The sequence below is a fragment of the Poecilia formosa genome, unplaced genomic scaffold, assembly GCF_000485575.1.
Source record: "Poecilia formosa unplaced genomic scaffold, Poecilia_formosa-5.1.2 Scaffold13, whole genome shotgun sequence".
Lineage (NCBI taxonomy): Eukaryota > Metazoa > Chordata > Actinopteri > Cyprinodontiformes > Poeciliidae > Poecilia > Poecilia formosa.
The window spans coordinates 4,577,592-4,602,624 of NW_006799952.1; the positions used below are offsets into that span (position 1 = coordinate 4,577,592).

The 25,033-nt window shown below is 39.6% G+C and overlaps 1 protein-coding gene across 4 annotated transcripts in view; it reads left to right on the top strand.

The window, feature by feature from the left end:
• LOC103133815 (multiple C2 and transmembrane domain-containing protein 2) overlaps nt 1-25,033 on the top strand; it is a 51,318-nt gene that overhangs the window by 24,594 nt on the left and 1,691 nt on the right. For all 4 annotated transcript variants that reach the window (XM_016668220.1, XM_007545746.2, XM_007545745.2 and 1 more), the window contains 5 exons: nt 13,883-14,002; nt 15,775-15,816; nt 21,246-21,355; nt 21,582-21,691; nt 22,774-22,871. In XM_016668220.1, the coding sequence (XP_016523706.1) occupies nt 13,883-14,002; nt 15,775-15,816; nt 21,246-21,355; nt 21,582-21,691; nt 22,774-22,871 (480 nt within the window). The remainder of the gene's footprint in view (nt 1-13,882; nt 14,003-15,774; nt 15,817-21,245; nt 21,356-21,581; nt 21,692-22,773; nt 22,872-25,033) is intronic.

Here is a 25,033-nt window from a genome sequence, read left to right on the forward strand (position 1 = left end):
CAATATCGCTCCAGCATCCCTAAATCAGTTACCATTAGTGTCAATATTGCTATGTTTGGGCTACCGTTTTCTTTCACTTGTTTTAAACTAATATTGCCCATCTACAAGTGGCACGTTTCTTGTGTAGGAAAACATTTCTGGAGAGTCCAGAGTTGAAACAAGTGTTTCTGAAAATGTCAATTTGCTTTATAGAAATATCTCCCCAAGTGCACTGTGCCTTAAGTTGCTGACCACAGACTCTACTGCAGATAGCTAAGACTCTAATCAACCATCTAATGCAAAATTGTTCTGTTACTTTCTAAAGAGCAGAATAGGAAGAGGGAACGATATTTTTTTGGAATAGGAACTCAAAACTAGTTATAAATTCAGCAGATGTTTTCCGTTTTAGCGAAGCTTTCAGTTAAAATATTTATAACAATAAATAAACCACTCCATGTTCCATTAAGATTTTTAATGGCATGCCAGAAAAACTGCTTGAGTGTCTGATCATTTCTCTGGCTGTATTTAGTGCAGAGGAACACAGCCCTCCTGTCTCCTCACCTGTTGCTGTGCCCTACCATTCAGGTGGCTGAATAAAGGCCATTATGCTTTTTCTTCACTAATAATGTTTTTTCTTCACTAATTAAAAAAAATAAATAAATGTGGCTGTTTGAACTATATCTAAATGTAAAAAAATATAAAAGCAGTGATCACTTATGGTGTGAACACTAAATGAGGACACTCTTATTAATATACTTCCTTAAAAATTTGGAAGTTTTGATTATCACCTCTTTTAAGAAGGTACCACACACACACACACACACACAACTAAATGATTTGATATTCTAACACTTGATGACTACTAAGTTTTAGGGGTAGTTATTGCATGTTTTCTCCATCTGTCAACATAACAATAGTTGCTATTATTTTATGTTAACCTTTTATATCACTGTATCCACAGTGTTGCTTTTCTGTTTTGAATAAAAGCTATTTAACCATTTTATGCATTCATTTTAAAACAATTAGTAGTATTATCACTATGAATGCAAATGAATTGCTTAAACTGTGATACAGTGAAATCAGGGTATTGTTACTATACTAGTGAACTCAGTTCAGTAATATTTCCAGGCTGGTCCATACTGCATAACTACAAACTGCAGTTGAAATGCCGAAAAAGCCAACGAGCGAGGAGTCAGAGTACGCCTTTGTCTGTGATGAGGAGAGCTTTAAGTACTCAAAGTGTCGAAGGTGGCTGGTGAGAGTTGCCCAGATTGAATCTGCTTCAGTTATTCATCAGCCACTCATCGACAGACTAAAAGTTCACTGCGTGAAAAGTTCTTTGACAATTATTTATCATATCCTTGACTAGCAATTGGCATAGTAAAAGATGCAAATCGCATGTAAATATCGCAACAGAACGTATGCTGCCAGCCACGAGACGGCAAGAGCAAGCAACGAGGTCTTGTATGACCATTATTACAAGCCCGGTGCCATGCCACTTTTTCACAGTCGTGCCTCTGCCCACTCCTAGGGCGTCAACCATGTAGTCTCTTCTCCTCCTCCGAATCATCATTTCCAATTAGGATAGTGTTTTGGAGCCGTCTAAAGTAGCATGCCACCGTGCGCTCTAATGAAAGTGGCTCCCACTCCTATCTTTACATCTTTAGGCAGTGGTAATAAGGTAACTGATTCAGACATTGACAGATGGCCTCTGCTTGCCTCTCAGATGTGCGTAATTATGCCACCAGTGTCTGCTCTTTTCCACAGTGGCAGGCAGGCAGCGCGGGGCTCCTCGGAGCAGCAAATGCTGCAGTGGTGGGTCTAGCTTTAATATACATTACAATACATTATTAATCATGCAGACTGGCCAATCCTACCTTTCTGTGCTATTGATGTGTGTGTGTGTGTGTGTATATATAATATATATATATACACACCACTGCTGCTATTTTGTTTTTTTTCCCCTCTTGTTCTCACTGGTACTGTGGGATGCTTAGTGCTTTACCAGGAACAAAGCCATTATTTCACGCTGTCCCAGAGGCCAATCTTCTGACCTCATCACAGCATGTATAGCACAGTGCTACCCTGTTTATGCTGATTCTTGTGTGCAGTATGAAATGGTTGTTAGGACGTAAGGCATTTAAATTTTCCATATGGGATCACTGCCGTGGTTTATCTTCAGTTGAAGGGTTTTACATTGAAATGTGAGGATGATTCTCATATGCGAGGCAACAAATAAAAATCAGATAGCTTGATGTTTTATGCTGCTATTATGTGCTTTTGTTTAGCTGTGAAAATATTTGCTGTTTGTGAGTGCAGGGGGTCACTTGATTTAACTGTTTATAGTTGCGTTAAGTTTTTCGTTCGTGAGTTACAGTTCTAAAAAAAATGGTGTCTCTAATTAGCGAATGTAATAAAAAAAACTGCAACAATAAAAAAAAAAACAAACAAAAAAAAAACATTTAAACAAAGTTCTGGCAAATTTTTGTAAACATTTTCATCAGTGAATCCAAATGCAAACAATAAATGGTGCATGTTTTTTCTTCCTTTTCACTTCTTTTCCCCTTGTTTATGCCACAGTAATGAGCTGAAGAGCTACACTTTTCAAGGGTTTTGACAACAGCATGTTTCCTTCTTTGTGAGGGAGAAAAATGTGACAGCTAAAACTCTACATAAAATAACCACCTTTTAGATGTGCTTTTCGCTAAGACTGAGCGAGATAAATGCGCTATACATCAGCAGTGACTGCAGGATGGGGTCACCCAGAGTTCCCTGCTGCACACTGGCTTGCTGCCTGTAGATGGTGCTACAGCACTGCTGGAAACACCAAACTTGAGCCCAATAAAGAGATCAGGTCAGTTACTTCTCCCTAACAGGAGCCATTTGTGGGAACAACTTTGGAGTGAAATCCTCCATTATGTGCACTACAGGAGACACATGTTTCTTCTTCCTTACCCCCCCTAAAAAGATGAAGAACACCTAAAAAAGTGAGTATTAGCCAGCCAAATTAATCTGCCTCAGAACTTGAACAATTTGCCTCAGAACTTGAACAATTTTGATTTTGATGAAGTGAAAAGTGGCTTGAAAAAAAACAAAAAAAAACAGGATCATTTACACTTAAAAGCTGATTTTGAGATTTGCTGTCGTTAGACTGCTTTAAGTATTTAGTCAAAATTAATATTTTAGCATATCTGATACTTCATCTGTCAAGAGTTAGACTAAAAAGAAACCTGCACACCTTCTGTGAGTGTTTCTTTTTGACACTGCCAGGTAGCAAGTGGTTTAGACATCATTTGACAGCCTGTGAAATGCTGATTGCCTCACATCACACACTGTAAAGATGGCATTTGATGAATGTTTGATGCGGCGCAGCTGTAAACACGCCTGGCAGCTGCAGCGGACGCTGAAAGATTTGCCGTCTGCCCAGATGAGGGCAGGACAGGGTCAGATCAGGCTGCAGAGGTCTCGGGAGACCACCTGCGTGGAGTTGGCTGCGGTCGGCTCTATTAGGCAGAACACCGGCCCAGGCCGAGATCAAGGCCGTAATCGGAGTTGTCATAATTGTCCTTGTTAACACCGTCCGTGAAATTGAGATATTTTGTAAGTGTTGGATCTGCGTCTTTGTCATTTGCTGCATTGCAGTATGGCCGAGCCTTTTCGTGAGAACAGCTAGCCTGCGAGTTGTCTCGATGTTTCTGCTTTGCATCCGTTTTCTTTCTGTTTGTTAAAAGTTTGAAGGCCTTAGAGTAGTGGGTTTCTTCAGTCCCTGGGGGGTTATGCTCTCCTTTGTCATGGTAGTTGCACTTTTAACAGGCTCTGCAGTAGGAATGTGTCTAGAAGGGAGGAAAAAATGATGCAGAATTGCTTGCATGTTTTTTCTTCTAGTCAGAAATCTTATGAATTATTTAATGAGAATATGTAAAACCCCATCAAAATTTCCTCTTGATTTAAAACAGTATTATTGTCAGGCTTTCCTCGAATAAATGTAAGTTGAAAGCTCTGGAGGCTGGCTGAATACAGTATATATCCGGGGGACATTTCACTCTATTAGTGGTATTAATAAATAACTGACACAGTTTGACAACTAGAAATGCACTGATCAGATTTGTTGGTCATTTCTAGCTGATACAAATTTCCAAATTTCTTAAAGATCTAAATTAACTATATATATATTTTTTCTTTCCTAGGAAGTATAAAACATAAGAGAAAAGATGTGCTATAGGTATTGTAGGGACATAGAAATTTCCAAACCAACAGAAAATAATGGGATAATATTTCAATGCTTCAAAATATGAACTCTGCAAAATACAAAACAAAATGGATGAAAGACCATATTGATTTCTGGATGTTTTATATATATATATATATATATAGAGAGAGAGAGAGAGGTCATAGTTTTCAAAAAAAATAATAAATGAAAAGTCAAGTCTGAGTATTTTGCAGAACCAAGTTGGTGAACTGTCATGGTAACTTTAAGAAAACGTACAAAACTTTCACAATTTTTACACAAGGATTTAAAACAAAACATCACCTGATCAAAATGAAAATGTGTCAGTTATTCCTGTCTCTGCTAAAAATAAGCATGGCCACAATTACTGTAATAACATTGGTATTAATAATACTCATTTTAGTTTAAAGCAGAGAATATCTACACTGAAGCAAAGTTTTACACCTGCTAAATTTAGAAGTAGTTTTGAATATTGTGCAGAATATTACATGTTTTTGGCACTCTCTTTATAAAATAACAGAGGGAGGATAAGCTGATATTAGCTGGCTACTTAGTCACTTGTAGCTTAGCAACTGCAATTTTAGAACACTGATGAATAACACTACAAACATTTCCAAGCAGCCAAATTCCTCTTTTTCTTTTTCTTTTTTTTTTTTTTGCAAGCAAAGGTAATATGTCGTAACTTTCTTTTAACCCGCTGACGGGCAGTATGCAGCTAAATTTTGAAGTGATGAAGTGTGGCCGCACTACAGCAGGAGAGCAAGAAAAAACGTTGTCACCCCAATGCTAGTTTTGAGATCTTATTGTAAAGGAGTTTAAACCACAGAACATATGATTTGATTTTGAAACCCTAACATAAAACCTTGTTATACCTTGAGCAATCAACTCAAAAGCTTTTATTTTTACTTCCTCACAATATGTAGATTATTTCATATTTATTTCATAGTGCTTTTAAACACTGTAAATTGCTTGTGGTGCAATATAACCAAAGCTTAAAAAAATAAAATAAAAAATGAAGTAAACGTGTGGCTTTTTTCTATGCATCATTTGTATCTTGTTTTGTATTCGGCTTGTTTGAAGCCCGCTTGAAGTGTGCTCTGTGTTTGACCTCCGTGTGTGTGCCGTATTACAATGTCTGTCTTTAACATACTCACCACCTTCCTGCTCACAGAGGACACCTCTCTTTGTGCAGCTGAGGCAGCGACCTGTCCACTTCCATGTGTGTGTGTGTTTGTGTGTGTGTGTGTGTGTGTGTGTGTGGTGTGACTGTTTCGAGGCCCGTCTTGGCCCCCAACGCGTTAGCGTGTGTGAGCTGAGCTGACAGGGAGAGTCCATGCCACTCCCCCTAACCCCCCAACTCCCACTTCTCCGCCACCTCCCTCTGCCCTACTCCCCACCTCCTCAGGGGAAAAGGCTCGCATGGCAGATCTGTCACCCAGGAGGTCGCTCAGTGTTAACACTCCCGACACGGATTAAACACTAGTGGCCAGTGCCGGAGTGCGGGGTCAGTGTAGCCACCACTGACAGGCACCACGGGGGCCCGTTCCGACTGCCCTGCTTCAGCCTCGCACTACTGGTGCTCCTGATGTGTCAGACAGTCAGGGAGACAACAACCAGAGCTGGGTCTGTGAGCAAATGCTAATGCTGTGCCTTGTGCAGCTGCTCCTCCTCAGTGCTTTAATAAAGAGCTATCAGTGTTGGTCTGGACTGTGTGGGAGCACTTTGAAGCTGTGGAATTTGCCTGTCATTTTGCTGCAAGTAATCTTTTGTTTTACAAAAAAAAAAAAAATGTTGATATAAAGTCTAAGATTTTATAGATCGTCCTATGAAAATACACGTTACTGATGTAGAAAACTACTCGTGGAGTATTTGCAGTTTGTATGTGTTAGAAAGCAGTTATTCTTCTTAAACATGATAAAATAGTAATTGCATCACACTTTCAAACAACCTTGCTGAAGTGTCCGTTTCCAGTGAAGTGAAGGCTCTCTCTTTCACCCGCTCTCCCTCTTTCTGTTCTTCCCTTTCAGTTGATAAGGCATGAGCTGAGCGTATGTGAAATATTTATTCAGCGTTAGCTCAGAGCACTGCGACTGCCCACACACACACACACGCGCGCAGACATACACACACATGCTCTCTGTACCTGCCCCGGAGAGAAATCTTATCTGCGCTTCCTCTGACTCCGACACCCCCTGAAAGCCTGTCCCCCCACACTGGCCCGAGCTCAACACAAATTACATGTCTCATTGCTCTGCATTTACAGCTACTTTAAAGCCTGCCGCTCCTGTCCCCAGCATCAACCCTCTCATGCAGACTCAGTTTCAGCTCAAACAGAAAATAAAAGCATGTTTTCAGCCTCCCCCGATGCCTTTTAATGCTGTTATTTTTCAAGCCTAATAAATATAGTATCCGGTTTAGAACCATTAAGACAAATTAATATGGGAACAGAGCAATCCTCCAATAGTGATGGTCATTATTAGCATTGCCACTAAAATATTTCACCATGCTGTTTCTCCAGTTTAAAGTTGTTTTAATGAAATGTCAGAGTGAGCAATATTTTTTGACTCCACGAAGCACAAAGTAACGCAGTGCTATGCTTGTTTAACCCCCGTCACCTCCTCTCCCTCACTCATATAGTGCTGCACACTGCTGCTTAACTGACTTAATTGTGATAATGTGGAAACTAAAGAGCATTGATCATTTAAAAAAAAAAAGAAATTACCTGCAAGCTGAGTGAGTGATAAACCGTCACATTGTACTCCCAGTGGTAATTTTGAAGATCAAAATGAAAAAAAACCAAAATGGGTATAATATTCTCTGCAGTGAGCACTACTATTTTTAGGAAATGTTTATTGTATGTTTTTGCCTAAAGAAAGCAAAACAAATACATTTTATGGAAAACACTGCTTTAGCTGTAAAAAAATAAATAAATAAAATTTCAGTTTTACAGCCAAAGGAATAACTACATCTGTTCCATTTTAAATGACAGCAATTACATCATTACATATATTTTTGTTTAACATTTTCATGCTAATTCTTTGAATCTGTGGCATTTTTAGTCGAGTCTAAAATGCCAATAGATGAAGAAATGTATTGGATTCAAAACCACAAACAAAAGGTCCATTGTTCTTGATTAAAGTCTATTCAGTGAGGGTGACTGGAGTTTTCTCCAGCTGTATGTAGTAAAGACTCGCTCACCCTTTCCACATGTGGCTGCACACTGCCAGTCAGCTGGCTGAAAGAAGACTCACACATTTTCCTCTCTTACAAGAAAGACAATTCTGAATGTTTGGAAATGTTTTGCAAAGAAATAACATAAAAGTCATGGCATGAAAATTAAAAAGGTGCTTCTGATCCCCCTTAAAGCGGCGATAGCTACAGTTAAGCCCAAATTGTTGCTTTTTGAATGTCCATTCAAAAAGCTGTTTTGAATATCCATTTTTGGAATTTAATTTTGTCCTAACCTTTACTAGTGAAATTATAACTCCTACTACTAATCAAATTATGATTTGTTGAATGTTCAAAATATTCATTGTAGAAGGTCCTATATTCGATTAATGGAATGCGTATTTATATATGTTCACTCTGTTTTTATTTTTTCTCTCTCCTCCTCACACACTCACGAAAACAACCACACACATTGAGACACAAACCCTGCAGCCTTTAGTCAGTCTTAAACTCTTTCAGTTCGCGTTCACGTAATCTGGCAACCGTCCACAGCCCCCATGACTGACCCTCATAATGCTGGCTGGCATTCTTCTCGCTTTGTTTAGCTTTCCAAGTCGAGTGCAACCGAAGAGAAACAGTGAGGACAGAGAGCCAAGATTAAATCTTTTGTGTTTTTGGTTGGTACATAGTTAAAAAATAAGGGTAATCTTTTTTGTTTTTTTTTTGTTTTTTTTATTTACCACACAAAAACAAAGTGGAATTTTCTTCTAACACATACTGTAATGAATGTAGACCTATGTGCCATGGCATTACGCTTCCTTGGCTCATCAACAGCCTTATTTGTGTTGTGCTGATGTGATGCATGTTTTTATAGCTCGTCGACTATAGTGTAAAATGAGAATGCTTGGCATCTCCGTAGTCTGGCAGTCGGTGCTTTCAGTTCGTAGATCGGGGCCACCCCTTGTTAATCAATTTACAGAATAGTGGAAACTTTTATGGAAGGTGTCTCTGTCCCTTTGTTACCGCTACGATCCCTTTTCCCCTCTCCTGGGAGCGTGTGGGTGGTGGGAGCTGCCATGCTTGCTCAGCTTTAAGTTATTTTATTCACACTTTTAATCGCTGAGTGCTTTATTATTAGGTGCCGGATTCTGCTGGCCAGGGGATCTGCATGAGAAGGCGCAGGACGCATTTAGTGGAATCATATTAATGGCGCCATAAAACAAACCTGTCAGGCCGTTCTTAACCCCTCCTGGCAGAGACGCTCTGCCCGAGGTCGGCCCCTTCTCTGAGCGCTTACAGGTGGCTAAGGAGAGTGCATCTCCATCATCTCCTCCACCATGTGTTAATAGTTTTATTAATTCATTCTCCTTTTTTTTTCTTACCCCCTAGGCACCCTTTGCATAATCATACAGACATTTTTCAGCTAAATGGTGTTTGCCAAGGGAGGTTTCCTACATTAGAAACGCTCCTCCCAGACACACATACCAACACTTCAATTACAAGTGCTTGTTAGCTAATGCTCACTGCAAAGTAAAATACGTGGATGCATCATTAGTTTTACCTGTTTTACTTTCTTTTGTTGCTTATCTTGCGTAGTAATTCAGTACAAGAAGCAAAACTTCTATTACAGATAATGTCATATTTTAGATGTTTATTTCTGATCAATTTTATGGAACACACAAAATTATGATTTTTAGAAAAATAAAATATTGCTGAAGACTGGTTTCAGAAACACGTGTTCATGCACTGTAAAATGTGCACCTAAAGCTGGTATGAACTAGTGCTTCAGTGCAGCGTGGCATGGAAGTGGTCAGATTACGACTCTGTTGAGATGTTGGGGAAGCCCAGTTTGCTCTCATATCAGCCTTCAGGAGGTCTCATACATCATTGTTGACTCTGGTGTCTCTCGTGACATACTCCAGAGATTTTTCATGAGATTTAGATCAAGGCAGTTTGCTGGGCAATTAGAAACAGAGATATCATGGTCACCTCAGCAGGTATTGGTTTCTTTAGGCAGTGTAGGCAGGCGCCAAATCCTGTTCAAAATTTTGAAATTGTAAAAACACATTGGACCCAAATTGGCATGTGACTCCTCAAGTCTTTGGAAACTTCACACAGGGCCTCAAACAATTTACATTCTGCTTCTATGCAGTCTTCATCTAGACTTTGGAAGTAGAATTTCAAAATAAAATGCAAAACATACTTTTTCTGACACGAGGACTAACCGACTGTCCAATCATTTTTTCCCAGAGCACAGAAGATTTTCTTGATATTGTTCTACACAAGTAATATTTGTGTCCCTTCGAACTTTTGAATGATCGTTGCACCTTCTTCTACCACACATTATCCTCCATCTCAATTTCCCATTAACATGGTTGGATTCACCACCTTAAACAGGTAGATTTTTTTAGCATTGATCTTTTGTGGCTTACCCTCCATCTTGAGGGTCTCACTGACATCCTGATGGACAACTGTGAAATTAGAAGACTTTCATATGCCCATTTTATAATGTTTCAGTATTTGTTTTTTTTATTTTTTTTTTTTTTTTATTTTTTTTTTGTTCTTATTTAATTGTGTAATCATTTTTAAAAATGTATTTTCCTTTTTGTGAGTTGTTAGCCACAATCATTAAAATTAACACAAAAAATCATTGCGTGTGATAAAAAAATGTATGCGTTTCTCTTTTGATGAAATTACAAAAATAAATTAGGATTTATATATATATATATATATATATATATATATATATATATATATATATAATGATTAATTGAGATGCACCTTATTGCTTTCTTGGATGATCAGACAGCAGTTTACACTTAAAGAACTCAGGGTTTTACCTGATGTGTTCAATTTGCTGACAAATAAAGATGCATCCTTTCTAACATGGAAATGATAGGAATATTATACCTGTGTTGCCCTGTGACAGACTGGCATCCTGTCCAGGGTGTACCCCTCCTCTCGCTCGGAATGTCTCGCTGGAGATAGACACCAGCATCCCTCCCAACCCCACTAGGACAAGGGTGTAAGAAAATGGATGGATGGATGGATAAAATAAAAGGATGTAAATCCTGACTACACCGGTTCAACAAACCATGAGGGAGGGATTGAGAAGATATTTCTGACATTTTTGGTCTATTCCCTTCATTTGGGCTCTCAGTTTAGACGTAAAGCATTGTATTTCTGTGGGCTTTCATCTTCTCCACTGAGCCAGAACGCGGTGAGTAGAAATTTGCATTAGTGGGCGATTATGAATACCTGTGACAGATTCTCTCTGCTGGCTCCCTGGGCAGAAATGAATTGGCTCCCTCTGTTGACTTGCACAGGAAGACAGAGACCAAGCAATTAGACTTTAGTGGTTAATGTAGCAGCTTTTGCGGGGAGGGCAAGGAGGTTCAGCGTTCCTGCTGGGCTCATGTCAGTTTCCAGGCGCACTTCCCCTTTTTTTTTTTTTTGCTTTTTTATATAAGAATGCAGGGAATATGACAAGCTACCTGTCCACGAGCCAGCAGAATTCCTCTGGGGTGAGGGTAGTGTCGTTTTAGAATGCCTCATGGGAACTGAGGTGACAACACATGACGTAAGTTATTCATAACACAGAGGAGACGTAGTGCAGCTATCTCTGCACATCATGCATATTCATTGTTTACCTTCTTCGTCCCTCACCAGCTCTAGTTATTTGCTGTATACGTAATTCAAATGAGCTCCTATTAGCTAAACATATTGTTCATATTGTCCGCTTTCTTGCTTGGTGGTAATTCCACTGTGTTCCTGCCTGGTGTTGGGTTCACCAAACATTTCCCAGGTTGCGCTCCGGGATAATAAGCAGTACAGTGGTAAAGCCTAGGGCAGTGGGCCACGGTGTTGTCTGTATTACTCATAATACACATTTCCCTGGTGGCTGCTTGAACCTAGGCCTGGTCTGGCAGTAGGTAGAGTGGCCCCTAGAGCAAAATACACAAACTCTACGTTGTCGCTATGACAGGAACCGTCTGCCGTTTACAGGCCTGCTGCTGAAAGCCCAAAGGCCTCAGAGCTTCTCGTCCCGTCTCGAGCTTAACTCAGACATATTGTTTCGACTCTCAACCCTGAAGCTCTTTCAGCCTGGACTACCCACTGTCAGCTCAGTGTAGCAGTACAGTCCATGTTTTAAATAAAATCATTGCAGTGATGCACCTGGTATAGTTTTTTTTTTTTTTTTTTTTCTGATTTTACTGACTCTAATGTCTCCCTAAAATCTATAATTGATGGCCAATCAATAACCTTTTCCTCAAATTAAGGGTTCGATGAAACTNTGTGTTCATAATTAAACTTTAACAGTGTATTCACTGGGCATATATCAACAATAGAAAAAGGGATATATAAAATAAATCTAACAAGAAAAGAAGATTAAATTAAATTACCGTTCACCTTAATCATAAATTTTATATAGGATTTAATTTAAAAATAAATTGCACACGTCCAAAATTTTATAAGTAAGAAAAGTAAATCTGATATATCAATAACAAGTGTTGAGTTGTTCATTTTGTTGCTATGAGACGAAGCAAAATTATGCCTAAATATCAGAACTGTTAAAACTTTAATATTAAATGATGCTTTTAGCTATACTTCAAATTGGTATTTTGATGGAAAACCTTAGTATGTTTGTTACTGAGCTGCAAAGTGAACAACAATTGAACCTCTTTTACTTTTAATTAATGCCTTGTGTTCTTCATTAGACTCCAGCTGGTACGACTTACTTAGGCTAAATGGCATTAAAAGAAGCCCCACCACTTTTCAGTTGTTTGCGTGACAACATAACATGAGCCATGGCTAAGTGACCTAAATCACTTGTAAGTGCTTTAAGGAAATATGGTCGCACTCTGCGGCTGGCTAATGATGCTGAAGTTGACTGTAATTTTACTGCCTCCTCTTTCTAGTTCACAATCACAAATCAACTATGAAATACTACCTCACACAATTGTATATGTTGAATTGTCCTTCTAGATTTAGAAATGCAAAAAAAAACTGGCAATTACTGAATGCAACTGTTTTATTTTTTTTTAAAAGAAGAAAATGCATTTGATGATTAATTGTTTGAAAGTTAAATAAATAGGCTGGACAGCCCACAACTGGTAAATTCTATGCCGAACAGAAATGTTATAGAACTCACTAGAGGATCTATGAAATTATTAGGTTGGCTTTCCCTTGTCTTGAGGAGCAGGTTGGAATACATCTTCCTTTAAAAATGTAGAACTTAGAGAAATCAAATCTGGACTGAATGGCGAGAGCAGGTCCTTGGAAATACATTTTTTGTTTTGTGAGCTCAAAAAAATGGAAATAACTTTTCATTGTATCTTATTGTCACAATCTTGTAAATTGTCTTATCTTTTGAGCTGAATTAGCTTCACTCTTCCATCACTAATGGCTACAGTAATAACCTTCTCACCAAAGACGTACCATCAGTAGATCAAATTATATACCTTTGATAGATTGGAAGACATTTGATTTCTTTGTTTTTGTTTTGTTTGCTTTTTTACGCTGATTACCTATGCTGCAATTATTGTTTGGAAAATATAACTGGACTTTAAAGTGCCACCCACTGGTTTAGTTGGTCAAGTTGAATATCTAATGATTCTGGGGACCTTCAATTAACTCATAACTTGTCTAACTCAGGGAAGTTTAGTGACCAATTCTTGCAAAAGATGTGATGATTATATTAAATGTATGAGAAACTGAGAAGGAAAATGCCTGGTAAATAAAGTTGACCATATGTTGGAGGTGTTGGCACTTCTTCGCACTATAATAGCTTTTAAGATTTGCCTTGCTGTGGGGGACTTTTTTAGTTCATCCCCGTCAACCTGCTAGTGTGATGCCCCCCTCACACATTCCTGATCGCTTCAGTTAGAGACAGACTCATTAGGCTGTCAGTAAATGGGTTTAAATGCAGCCGTCCAATTAGCGCTCTGCTGTGAAATGCAGTGGGTGTTGTGCAATGTGCTTAGCACCACTCCTTTTACAGAATTATAAAGGATTACTCATTCAGCGTGAGCCATCTTATTTCTACCAGGGGTCTTGACTTTTCTCAGTATCATTGCCACGGAGGGGGTAATGGTTGCACATGCTTCCCCAGTTGCCATATGCGCTTTGTCAGAGAGTATCACTGCCTCTGAATCTAAGAGGATTTGATGTTCAAGTTAAAATGACAGCATCGTGCCTTTCCATGTCGTACTTTCTTTCCAGCAGTAGGGCACGCTGCCAGCTCCGTGCTACAGCAAATAGGATTTCAAGATATTAAAAAGTTGAATGCCTCTTACTTTCAGACAACCAAGAGTAAAATCTGTTTCACTGGCGATACATCTCAGAGGACTTAGAGCCCTGTAATGCTCTTCATGAGATTTAGAACATGGTTATATCAGTTGCATATTTTTAAGTATTTTTTGGGGGGAACAGGTTTTGTTGAAAGCTTGGTGAGTGTTGTGCAGCATGATGTGCTTTGCTTTAAACTGTCATCTCCCTTCTCCTCAGATCTTCCTGGTGACTGTGTGGCATTGGGAGCTCTTCATGCTTCCCCTCTTCCTGCTGCTGCTCATCGGCTGGAACTACACCCAACTCTCCAGGGAATTGGCCAGCTCCAACCAAGACCTGGTGAGTGATGATGAATCTTCAGTATGTAACCATATAGAAGCTTGTTTTTCCACTGCATAACAACTCCATACATTATTCAGACTGCATCCAGCATATATATTACGTCGATCTTCCTGCTAAATCTGGAGTGACATTTGTGCCATTAAGACAAATGGATGGTTATCAACACATAATAGTCTACATTTTAGAGTGATGCAAACTTTAATTACATTTCAGTTTTAGTTCCTTCATCTTAAGGAACTATGAGAGAATAAACTGGAATAGTGAACTTTTTAGAAGAATGGTGTTGTAGATGTTAGTTTATGACAGATTTATTGACATGTCTGAAGTAAATATGTGCTGAGAACTAAAGAAAAACAGTGCTAAAAAAAAAAAAGCGAGCTCGAGACAGTTGCAATGGACTGAATAGTGACTCTACTGCACTTAGGCAGCAATGGGTAACAGTGACTGTGCCAGACATAACTGTAATGGCAAAGTCTGCAACTCCAATCTTACTAAGAGATTTATATAGCAATTTATCTAGTAAAAACGGGGAAACCATCAGATTTTTTGGGGGCAGTAGTAGATTAAACTTTAAAAAAAAAAATAATAATAATAATACACTAGCCTGCTTCAGGCTTCAGTACGTTAATTTACTCAAAAGGAAAAAGCACCACTGCAATGTTTTTTATTTCATGTAATTTTGGGTGTAAATAATTACCTTCTTCCTACCCTCCTCCATCCCAATGTCAAAGGACAGTAGTAACAGCACACTTTGGCTAATTATCATCTGCCTCGACGCTAAAGCTAACGAGAGGTTGATCATGTTGTCATATTGGAGAACATTTTAAATTTGAATACTGTCTTAAACGCAGTCAGCAGTGAATTTAACAGTTTTGCACTTTTGTATGAAAAAGCTGAATGACCAAGAGATGATGGAAAAAGCTGACTCTTTCGCTGTGGCATGGCCGTTCTGCAGGTCACCAGGACGTTTGAATCCATCTATAGGTGTCCTTTTTTATAGTGTACAAAAAAGGAGCAATAAATCACTTTGACATTACTGTATGAGTCTTTGTTAATCTTTACATCTACTAATGTGGGCCTCCCCTTTTATTGGCATAGCTCTTTCACCTCCTACCATTTTGGGAATGATGCTTTCTTTACACATGCCGATGGAGTTCAATGCTGTTCACACTACTGACTGGCCTCAATTTCACCATCTTGTAGGCCTTCTTCATTGACCAGACATAGGCCAAGCCCACTCCCACACTCTCCCCAAAGTCAAACCCATGGCCCACTCACTGTGACTGCTGGATGAGATGCCGTCTCTGGGAAATGTCCAGACTCACCCTCATATCCAGCTCTGAGACTCTGTCACCCCACTTAGACCCTACGGCCAGCAATGTCACCGCTCTGCACCGGGGCAATGTCACAGTGTGCAGCACAGCAGGGTTGGGGATGACTTGATATAAAGTGATCTAGGCAACAACATCTAAATTAAATGTTTTTTTTTTCTTCTTCCTCTCTTTCGTCTTTCTGTTTTTCTGTGTGCCTATGTTGTGGAGAAAAGAGATTGCTTTTGGTGTGACATTGCTCTTGCGAGGAAGGCCCTTCTTCACCTTTCCTTTTGTGTGAGGTCACCCCTGTGATGCAGTCTCTATGGAAACAAGCCTCTCCCAATAGGGGTGAATGTGCTCAAAGAAAATTTCATTACTAGGTGTTTGTTAAAAATGCTCCAGTGCCCACATGTCTCATTCGTTGGAAATCACCTCATACCCTTTATTTTCTCGTAGGTGAACATGGCCATGGGTGACGACGAAGAGGAAGACGAAAAGGTAGCGCATCTTATCTAACTCTAAAATTTTCAAATGTACTTGGTTGAATTTTCTCACATGGGTATCTCCACTATGAATACAATTTTTGAAGAAATCACTTAACTTATTACCAGAAGATTTTGAAAGAAAATATACACAATAGATGTTTATGAACATCAATGGCAAACTCAAGCACAATAACGAGAGCATGATTGCGGTGACCCTTAAGTTGGTCAGAATTTTATATGATGGACTGACACAAAGTTGCTCAAAATTGTGAAATGGAAGGAAGTGGTGCATGGTTTTACAGATGGACCTTAAGTGTTTTGCAGCATTTACATGCAACATTTATACTCTGATACCCCCAAATAAACTCCAGTTGCACTGAGGTAGATGTAACCCAAATGGCCAAACGGATCCACCTGTGTGTTATTTATACTCTATGTAAATCCAGCTGTTCTGTGGGGTCTCAGGAGTTTATTGGAAAGCATTAGGGAACCAACAGGATCACATCAGAGAACCCATTCGGTGGGTTAAGGGTAAGGTTGTGGTGAAGTTAGGTTGTAAAACAATGTTTCAAGTGTTGTCCAATCTAACATCTGGCAAAGGGAAAGGATTACACAATAAGGAAGCATGCCAAGGTGAGTATTACTTAGGGAAGCACCCAAGAGGTCCTTGAAACTTTGGAGGAGTTGCAGAGATCCACACCTTAGGTTGGAGAATCAGTTAACAGAACAATTATTAATTGTGCACTTCAAAACTCTGACCTTTGTAGAACGGAGGCAAAAAGAAAGCTACTGTCAAGAAAGCTGCAGGCCCGTTTGCAGTTTGCAGCACGGTTTGTAGGAAGTACAGCAAACCTGCACAACTAAGCAGGTTCTCTGGTGCAGAGGTTCACCTCGTAGCAGGGAATCAACCCTGAAGATGCAGCCATACATACAATGAATGGTTTAGATCAAAGCATATTCATGTGACCCAGTCAAAGTAAATTCAATTCAGTTTATTTATATAGAGCCAGTTCACAATAAATGTCATCTCAAGGCACTTTACAAGAAAAATCATTTCAGTTCAGTCACACATACATTTTAATTGATCCTAGTTATCAAACAGTTTGCTCAATTAATTATTTGAAGTAAATTAAAAAGTCCAAACATAATATAATTAAGAGTCACTTGTAAGACTTATAATGGTTTCAGACTAGAGACATAACTTAAAAGACTTGGACTCAGTATTTCCAGCAGCGGTTGGCTCTGTATACAAGTTAGTATAGCAAGTTTTTACAGGACATATTAACAAAAATGGGGATCCAACAGTGACTAATACTTTGCCCCTCTTGATTTTGACTCCAGCTCTCTAGTGTCTCTTGAAAAACAAAGCAGGAAATCTTTAAGTAGCCTGAAAATTATACTTCCCACAGCACACAACATTCAATTATACTCATCCTGCTGTTTTTGCTAAAGAATGGAGGCGGGGGGGTGTTAACAGGAATCCGCATTATTGTTTTATGGCAATGAAGTGTGGAACTAACACTGAGCCTCCAAGCGTTGACCCCTTGTTCTGTGTGTCTAGGCCCAGGATTCATATCCATAATGCGCTCAATATATTCTACTGCAGATGACCAGAGGCTACAGAAGAGCCAGATTCCTTTAAAAAGAGAGAAAAAAAACAAAAAAAAAACTCAGGCATATCCACCAAATCCTGTCTGAAAGGAATGAGCTAATTTGTAGATGAAACTTGCGTGATATGTCTGTGCGGTGTAAAGCCACACTTTCTATCTGCAAAAGGAAAACCGGTGCTTAAGCAAACAGCAGGGACAAGGAAATGCAGGGTTTTATGAATACTAAATAGGCAAGGATTACCTTGATTCACAGAATTTAATATCATGCTTCCACATACCTCGAAACTTCAGTGCATAATGGAGGATTTGTTTTTTTTTCACATGTAAGAAATGGCAGTGTGTTTGCTTCATGGGTCTCCTTGTGCCACATGTTTGCAAACTCAACCCATGCCTCTTAAAGCTTTTTGAAAGCTTTTCCATGAGCCTCCTAAGCCCTTTCACACTTCCTGGAAATGAAATATCTTCTTTCATTTACTAATTAAGCACTCACCCATGTTTGTTTTAAGCTGTCAGCTTTAATTTAAAGTGGCTTATTTGAAATTCTTGTTATGGTCCTGCTGTCACTTGAACGTGATATCATTCAGAGTGATCAAACAGTGTAGCTTTACACGGCCTATCAAAGACTTCTTAAAAAATATTTGGGGTTAAAGAGTGATCAGCGTTAAATTTGATGACTTCAAAGCCTTGCGTTCCTTTCCTAGTTTCTCCTCTAGCATATGAATAAAGGTTTTTCCCTCTGAAAAGGTTATGATTACCACTCAAATATGTTTCTACCCCCCCTTGAGGAAGGAGATATGTAAACCTCTGCTGGAGCAGTAAGCTTGTGAAGGCATGACGTTAAAGAGAGACGAAAGCCACGGCGGCGTTACAGCAGAATAATGCAGAGCAGATTTTCTGCCTGTGAACAAATCTGTCCTCAGGGAAGGAGACAGCTTACAGATTATGTGTGGGCAAAGTGACTTCCCTTTGGCCTCGGGTATAAATTGAGCAGATAGACGATATTTAATCATAACATAAAGAAACAGAGAACCAAAACAAGTCCATAGATCTCCAGCTGAAATTAGCAGAGGAGATGAAATGACCCCTTTTTGTTGCCCTCCGGCTGCCGGTGCTGGTCTGAGTTTGAGTCCGTCTCAGAGCTTTGCCTGTGGGAGTTAAGGGGGTGGACGAGGGCTGGGATTGTGGCCAAGGGGGGTGCCAGTGGGCTTCGGGGCTGCGTCTCTCATTTTACACCCTACTGTCACCGCTCTTGTCTCCTTGAACGCAGTCGTGAGACACGCTGCCCATAATCTGCGGCATGCGTCGTGGGAGCAGCAACACGCTAAAGCCTTACTGCAGCATAAATGCTTTGGTTTATTTTAGCTCCACGAGATAAATCACTCTGAACACAGGTGTTTTTCATTTACACAAACTCGTATTTTCATCTGAAAGAGTCACAAGATAAATATTCAGTCTGAGAATTCAAATTTGGCATACTTCATTCTAATTAAAATTATGCTAAATGAGCTTTTATTTCCTGCCTTTGATAACGGCACACATGTCTGCAGGACCGTGTTTACCTTTCTGCAGGAGATCAAATTGGTTCTCCATTACCGCACCTTAAAAGGAAGCTTTTACAATTTATCTGAAATGAGAATGTGATTTCGCTCAGGTTTTTTAATCAGGGGAAATTTTGAGCTTATTTAGTCCGTCCCCAGTTTACTCATCCTTTTCTATTTAAGCGTGAGATCTCTTATGTATTTTTTGTTTGGTTCTGAACTAAGTAACATGCCTTAAAGAAATGAAGGAACAAAGAATACCATTTAACGATCAACGTAGGAAGGACTTACATTTTTGGTTCCTAAAGTAGTACTTGATTTGGGGAATCTTAACGCAGGTGCTGCTGGATGCATGTTTCAAAGTAGAGCTACTTGCTTGTTTTTTTTAGTTTTTTTTTATAATTGGAGAATAATTTGCATTTCTTTTGCCAAAGTTGTATTTCAAGCTGGATTTAAAAAATGCCTAGAAAAGGTGTTTTTACACCTTGAACCTTTCCATATTTTGTCACACTACCACCACAAACTTGAACACTTTGAACTGAGGGTAGCTCAACACTAAGCAGAGTTTAATTGTGATGTGGGAGAAGAAGGTTTACATAGTTTATTTTCCCTTTCTTTTAGGGTTTGTCTTCACCATGTTTGTAAAATCTAGAAACCTTTTTGTGGCTTTTGTGACAATGACTTTCACTCTTTAGCAAAGGCCAGATATGTAGAAAGTAAAGATTACTAGTTGTCAAGTCAACAGCTTCTTCTGGCTTAGTCATGGATCTTTGCAGTTCCTCAAGAGTTATCATGAGCATCTTGGCTGCTCTGCTGATTAATACTCTCCTTTCCTGGCCTGCAAGTTTAAGTAGAAAGCCAAGTTTTGGCAGCTTTGCAGCTGTGCCATAGTGATTTAATTTTCATGTGATGCCAGTTAAATTGCCTTTAATTAAAGTATTGTATTTGTAATTCACACGAGGATCACAAATATTGTTTGGGGTGCATCAGGCACGTCAGACTAAACATTTTTCACCCTTTTAGAAGAGCTCAGATAACAACTTTACCTCTTGATACAGAGCAGAGAGCAGAGCAAGATGCAGAAACACAGTCTGTATTTTAACATGATGAGACCAGTAGATGTTAATCTGGAAGAAAACATAGTTGTGATGTTTTTTTTTTCCTTTTTTGGACAGCGCTGCGGCTTTAGTGTCTGTCCAGATCAGAGCCCAGCGGGGGAGGTTCCGCTAGTGTGGGAATTGCTCTCTTCCTGCACCGTTCGTGGAGCAGAGTGGGCCCAGCAGTGGGGAATCTCTCAGTGCTGGCAGACAGTGCGTTCCCAAGGGCTGCCTCGTGAAGCTCTGATAAAGGCATTCTGTCTGGGCCCTGTCAGTGCACACAGGCTGCGGCTTCAGCTGACTTGTAACACAAACATAGACATCCTCAAGCCTCCTGTTAGGGTCCATTAGAGCGCCCTCCCCAGCACTCTCATCCCTCCCCTCTCACTCTCCCTCTCCCACTCTTCTCCCTGTCATCATTCTTGTCATTATTTCCTCCTTTTGATGTGAGGTTTCTCAGCTCTCTTTAGCTTGTGTTCCTTGCGTTATCTCACACTCCTCTGCCCTGGAAGGCTTCATAGCTGTCGTTATTTCCCAGCTTGATGTGATTGTGTTTATTACATTTGGACAAAGACCCTAAAAAAAATTACTGATTCAAAATACTTGTTTTATCAGTGCTTTTAAAGAAAAATATGCTCATGCACATAAAACATTCTTAAAGGAAAATAAGTGTATATCTAACTGCTCAAAGCAGGCTGGAGTGTTTTTTCTCACGCTGAGGGAATGTTGGCTTAAGTTAGATGGGCAGATCTGACATATTTGTTAAAACATGTTCCATCTTGCCCCCGTGCAGGCTGCTGGAATGAAAACGCTCCGAAGTTGTGAGGCCCCTGCTTTCCTTGCCTTGGTCATCTAGTCTGCCTGATTGCATATGGCCATTTTGTGTACTTTTCATCTTACCCTGGAGTCCTGATTGTGCTGCACTTGTGCAACAGCTCCATTGTGCACAGCTAACAAAAGCTGAAATCTTTCACCCCATCCAGGATAACAGCTCCTGAGGGCCTAGTCTGTCTCATCTTCAAAAACATAGTCTAAAGATGTACAGTGTTTGCTCATTATGGGCCATTCAATAGATAAATTACACATGATGGCTATGGCAGGGCTAAGCTGGTCTTTGTCTACTCTGCCCAACGTTTGACATGCAATGCACCTCACCAGTGTCTGTGCATTTCTTTTTTTTTTCTGTCATTTTTTTAGGAACCTGGAAAAAAGGGTTTGATTGATAAAATACATATGGTGCAGGAAGTGGTGCTGGTGGTCCAGAATGTTTTGGAGGAAATCGCCAACATCGGGGAGCGAGTCAAGAAGTAATGGCCACATTTACGGAGCAATTTATTTGATGATTCATGTTCACCTGAATAAATTAGAACATTATAGAAGAAATATTAATTTGTTTCAGTAATTAAAATCAGATACTTAAAGCTCCAACTCATGTATTCATTATGCACAAAGTGGTAGATTTCAAATGTTTAGTTCTATTCATCTTGATAATTACGGCTTACAATTAATGAAAACGGAACATTTCTTTTACAGCATCTTCAATTGGTCGGTGCCGTTCATGTCGTTCTTGGCATGCCTGGTGCTGTTTGTGACTGCATCACTGTTGTATTTAATCCCACTACGGTATATTGTTCTGGTATGGGGTAAGTTCATTTTTTGTGTTTTATTATTATTATTATTATTATTATTATTATTATTATTATTATTATTATTATTATTTATTTATTTATTTTTTAGAAATCACATGGTTTAATAAAAAAAATAATATAAAGGAAAAGCAGACCAAGTCAATATTATAATCATTGTATCCTAAGAAGATTTTAAATTTACCCAGATTATCTTTTTCTGTTTGCTTCCAACTGAAAATGTCTGATTTACGATGTGCCGTAATTTAGGAGCTCTGCCATGTCTACACCTCTGCAGATGCACAGAGATCAGACAGTTGCAGAGGTTCGCTCTTCTCAGTGTGGGCTGATGCAGCAAAGCCCAGCAGAGGCATGACCAAGGGTTTGTGTGAAAACAAAGCCAAGGCAGAGAAGAGCAAGCCGTATATAATACATGATGTCCTTGGGCAGTCTGTAAGCTCCTAGTCTAGCCTCTCATTATCTGCTGTAGTCATACAGCAACACACTGTTGTCTCAGTGGTCAGGCAGTAACACTGCCCTCACCAGGCTCTCCTCCTCCAGCTGTATAAGCCCACAACCACAGTACTTCCACATTGCCTTCAACACAATCAATACCAAAAAAATATATATATATCAAACACAAAAACTCACAATCTGAGACTCTCCTCTGCCTCCCCAGTTAACCCCCATCTCTGTGGTTGCAAGGCAAGTCTTTCAAGTTGCTTGCACATATTTAAGTCCTTAGGTTCTTTGTCTGTATGCTAAGGTGCTCACAGAACTGAACTGTGAATATAATGGTCCCATTACAAGGCCCTGGAGATATTCTTCTCTCTGCAGCCATCTGCAAAACAAGTATAGATACACAAGAAGTTAGGAGATTGTAGCAAAAATGCAAGACAAGTTGCCAAGTTTTTGCAAGTCAAACTTTTATTGATGACGTATTTTGTTGGTTTCATCTGCATTTAATTTCATTGATTTGAAACGGATCACCATCTTAGAATATAATTATTAAAACCCTAGTGGGTATAACTATGTGAAACAGCACTGCTTGTTATGACACCTTTATTTATTAATGTGTTTATTTGTGCTTACTTTCACAGGCATTAACAAATTTACCAAGAAACTGCGCAACCCATATTGTATTGACAGTAATGAAATACTGGATTTCCTCCAGAGGGTGCCTTCTGATATTCAGAAGGTAAGGGTCCAATTTTACATACAGATAGGGATGGAATTCCCTGAAGATGTCTGCATTATTTGCTGTACCGCAATTCCCAAGTGTTGCAGAGATATATCCTCTGGCTTTGTTTGATTATTAATGGACTCTCGCCTTTAAAGCAGCTCTGGCCCAATTATTCCTCAGTGTGCAACTCCCCATCCTCGGTCACCGCCGTGCCTGAACGAGGAGGCGCTCAGATCTCTCTCCTCGGCTATCTGGCTGCAGCCTCGTCCGTTATTAGCAATTTTGCGCGTTTGATTGAAGCGGCGCAAAACCCGGCGATTGGCCGAGCGCAGGCAGGCAGAGGCAGTTCCTGACAACTCCGACTGTTGTGTCAGCCCAGAAACTCTGACGTGGCCTCAGTCACTTCAGGGTGGTGGAGTCAATTAATATATTCGTGAGCCCCGGTCGTCTTGCTGGGTGCCATATGTGATTACATATTAGCCACGGCTGATATGTCATTTGCATTTACATCTCAGATCCGAGAAGAGCTGTCAGGTTTGTTATAAGTGTCGCCGAGGCTGCTTGCCGTCCACTGACTGAGGATTTTCCGCAGGCAGGAAATGAAGTGCCAACACAATGCCTTCATCTCGCAGGTAGCTCACCAGAGCAAGAAATTCTGACAGCCTGAATCTGGCAAGGCACTCTCACCTTGCTCTGTTTCTCAGCTGCACCCTTGATGTCCTCCTGCAGCAAGCCGGCGCTGACTCCTCTGTGATGTTGGAGGAAGCCTGTGTTGTTTGAGATTTGGCTGACTGAGTTGGCAAAACAAGGTGGCGAATGCATTTTGATTCGGAATCCTTTGTATGTCCTCTTCCCCCGTTGGGATGTGGCGTTTGAGCTTTGAAAATGACTCGCTTTCAAATCCCATGGAAACAATACTTTTTAGCCCGGTTTAAAAGAGAAACTACATCTTGAAAATGGCTCCAATCATAAAAAACAAAGCACCCTTAAGATTCATCATGTGTGTGTTTCATTACGTCCTGTGAAAAATAATCTTAACATCATATACACAGGAGATCCAAACAATACACCACATTTTTTTTGTGTTGTTTTTGTTGACTTAGAACTTCAATCTGCAGATAGGTGTGGACACAAAACGGCAAAAAGATGGAAAATTGACTCCTGTCTTTCTTGCAAATGTGACTTGGCAATTAGTGCCTTTGCACATCTACAAAGTGTGCCTCAAACGGGGACTTCTGACAATGCCGTGTCTGTCTGGAAATAAGAAGCATCTGTCAGTTCTGAGGACAGTTTCATGTGCTGATGCAGGAGGCAGTCACTTTGTTCCCACATTCCATCTCTCGTTCTAATAATGGAGAGCGGCTAATTAGCATAGAGTTCTTACCTTTTTTTATTTAACAGATTCACTGTATTGTTTGAGCTCGGAAAGTGAACTTCAAAAGCTGGTTTTCAAATTCTAATGGCCTCTTTTTCCTGTTAAATAATATGATTTGTCTTCTTTGGATTGTGGTTGCAATTAGAACAAGGAAAACAATGCTTACTTTTCCGGTATCAAAAGTTAAGGAAAAATGGTATGGTACATACTGAAATAGTTGATCTAATGAGTGAAACTTGATATTAATTCCAATTCTACATACGTTAGTAGCAGAAAGAGAGGAGAAAAAAATCATTCGGGGTCAATTCAGTCCTTTACCAACTTGTAATCTTATTCTGTACCCAATCGTTGACTCTTCATCCCAACCTTCTGCTGTTTTGAACCTGTAGGCCAATCATTTCACATAAGCTTTGATTGTTTGGCATTTTTAATTTTGTGAGGAATTAAGGAGATACTTGTGCACATGCTGAAATTTGAGAAAGCTGTCAATTAAGTTTTATGTATACTACATTATTGAAGAGTTTGTCTCGCACCCTGTTTTGATTAGTGGCGGCTCTTATGCTCCATGGACCATTTGGCTGGTACAGTACTTACTGATGGTACTGTATGAGAAAGAAAGAAAACCTGAAAAATGAAAAAAAAAAGTTTTTTTTATTTTTTTATGCTGATTTATTTTAACTGGAAAAAGTTAGCTATTCACATTAAACTGGCCATTGATAAATATATAGTTATTTCCTTTTGTAACTGTTAGCTGTGACTTACCACGTTTTTGCTTCAGTTTCATGGATCACATTAAAGGCCT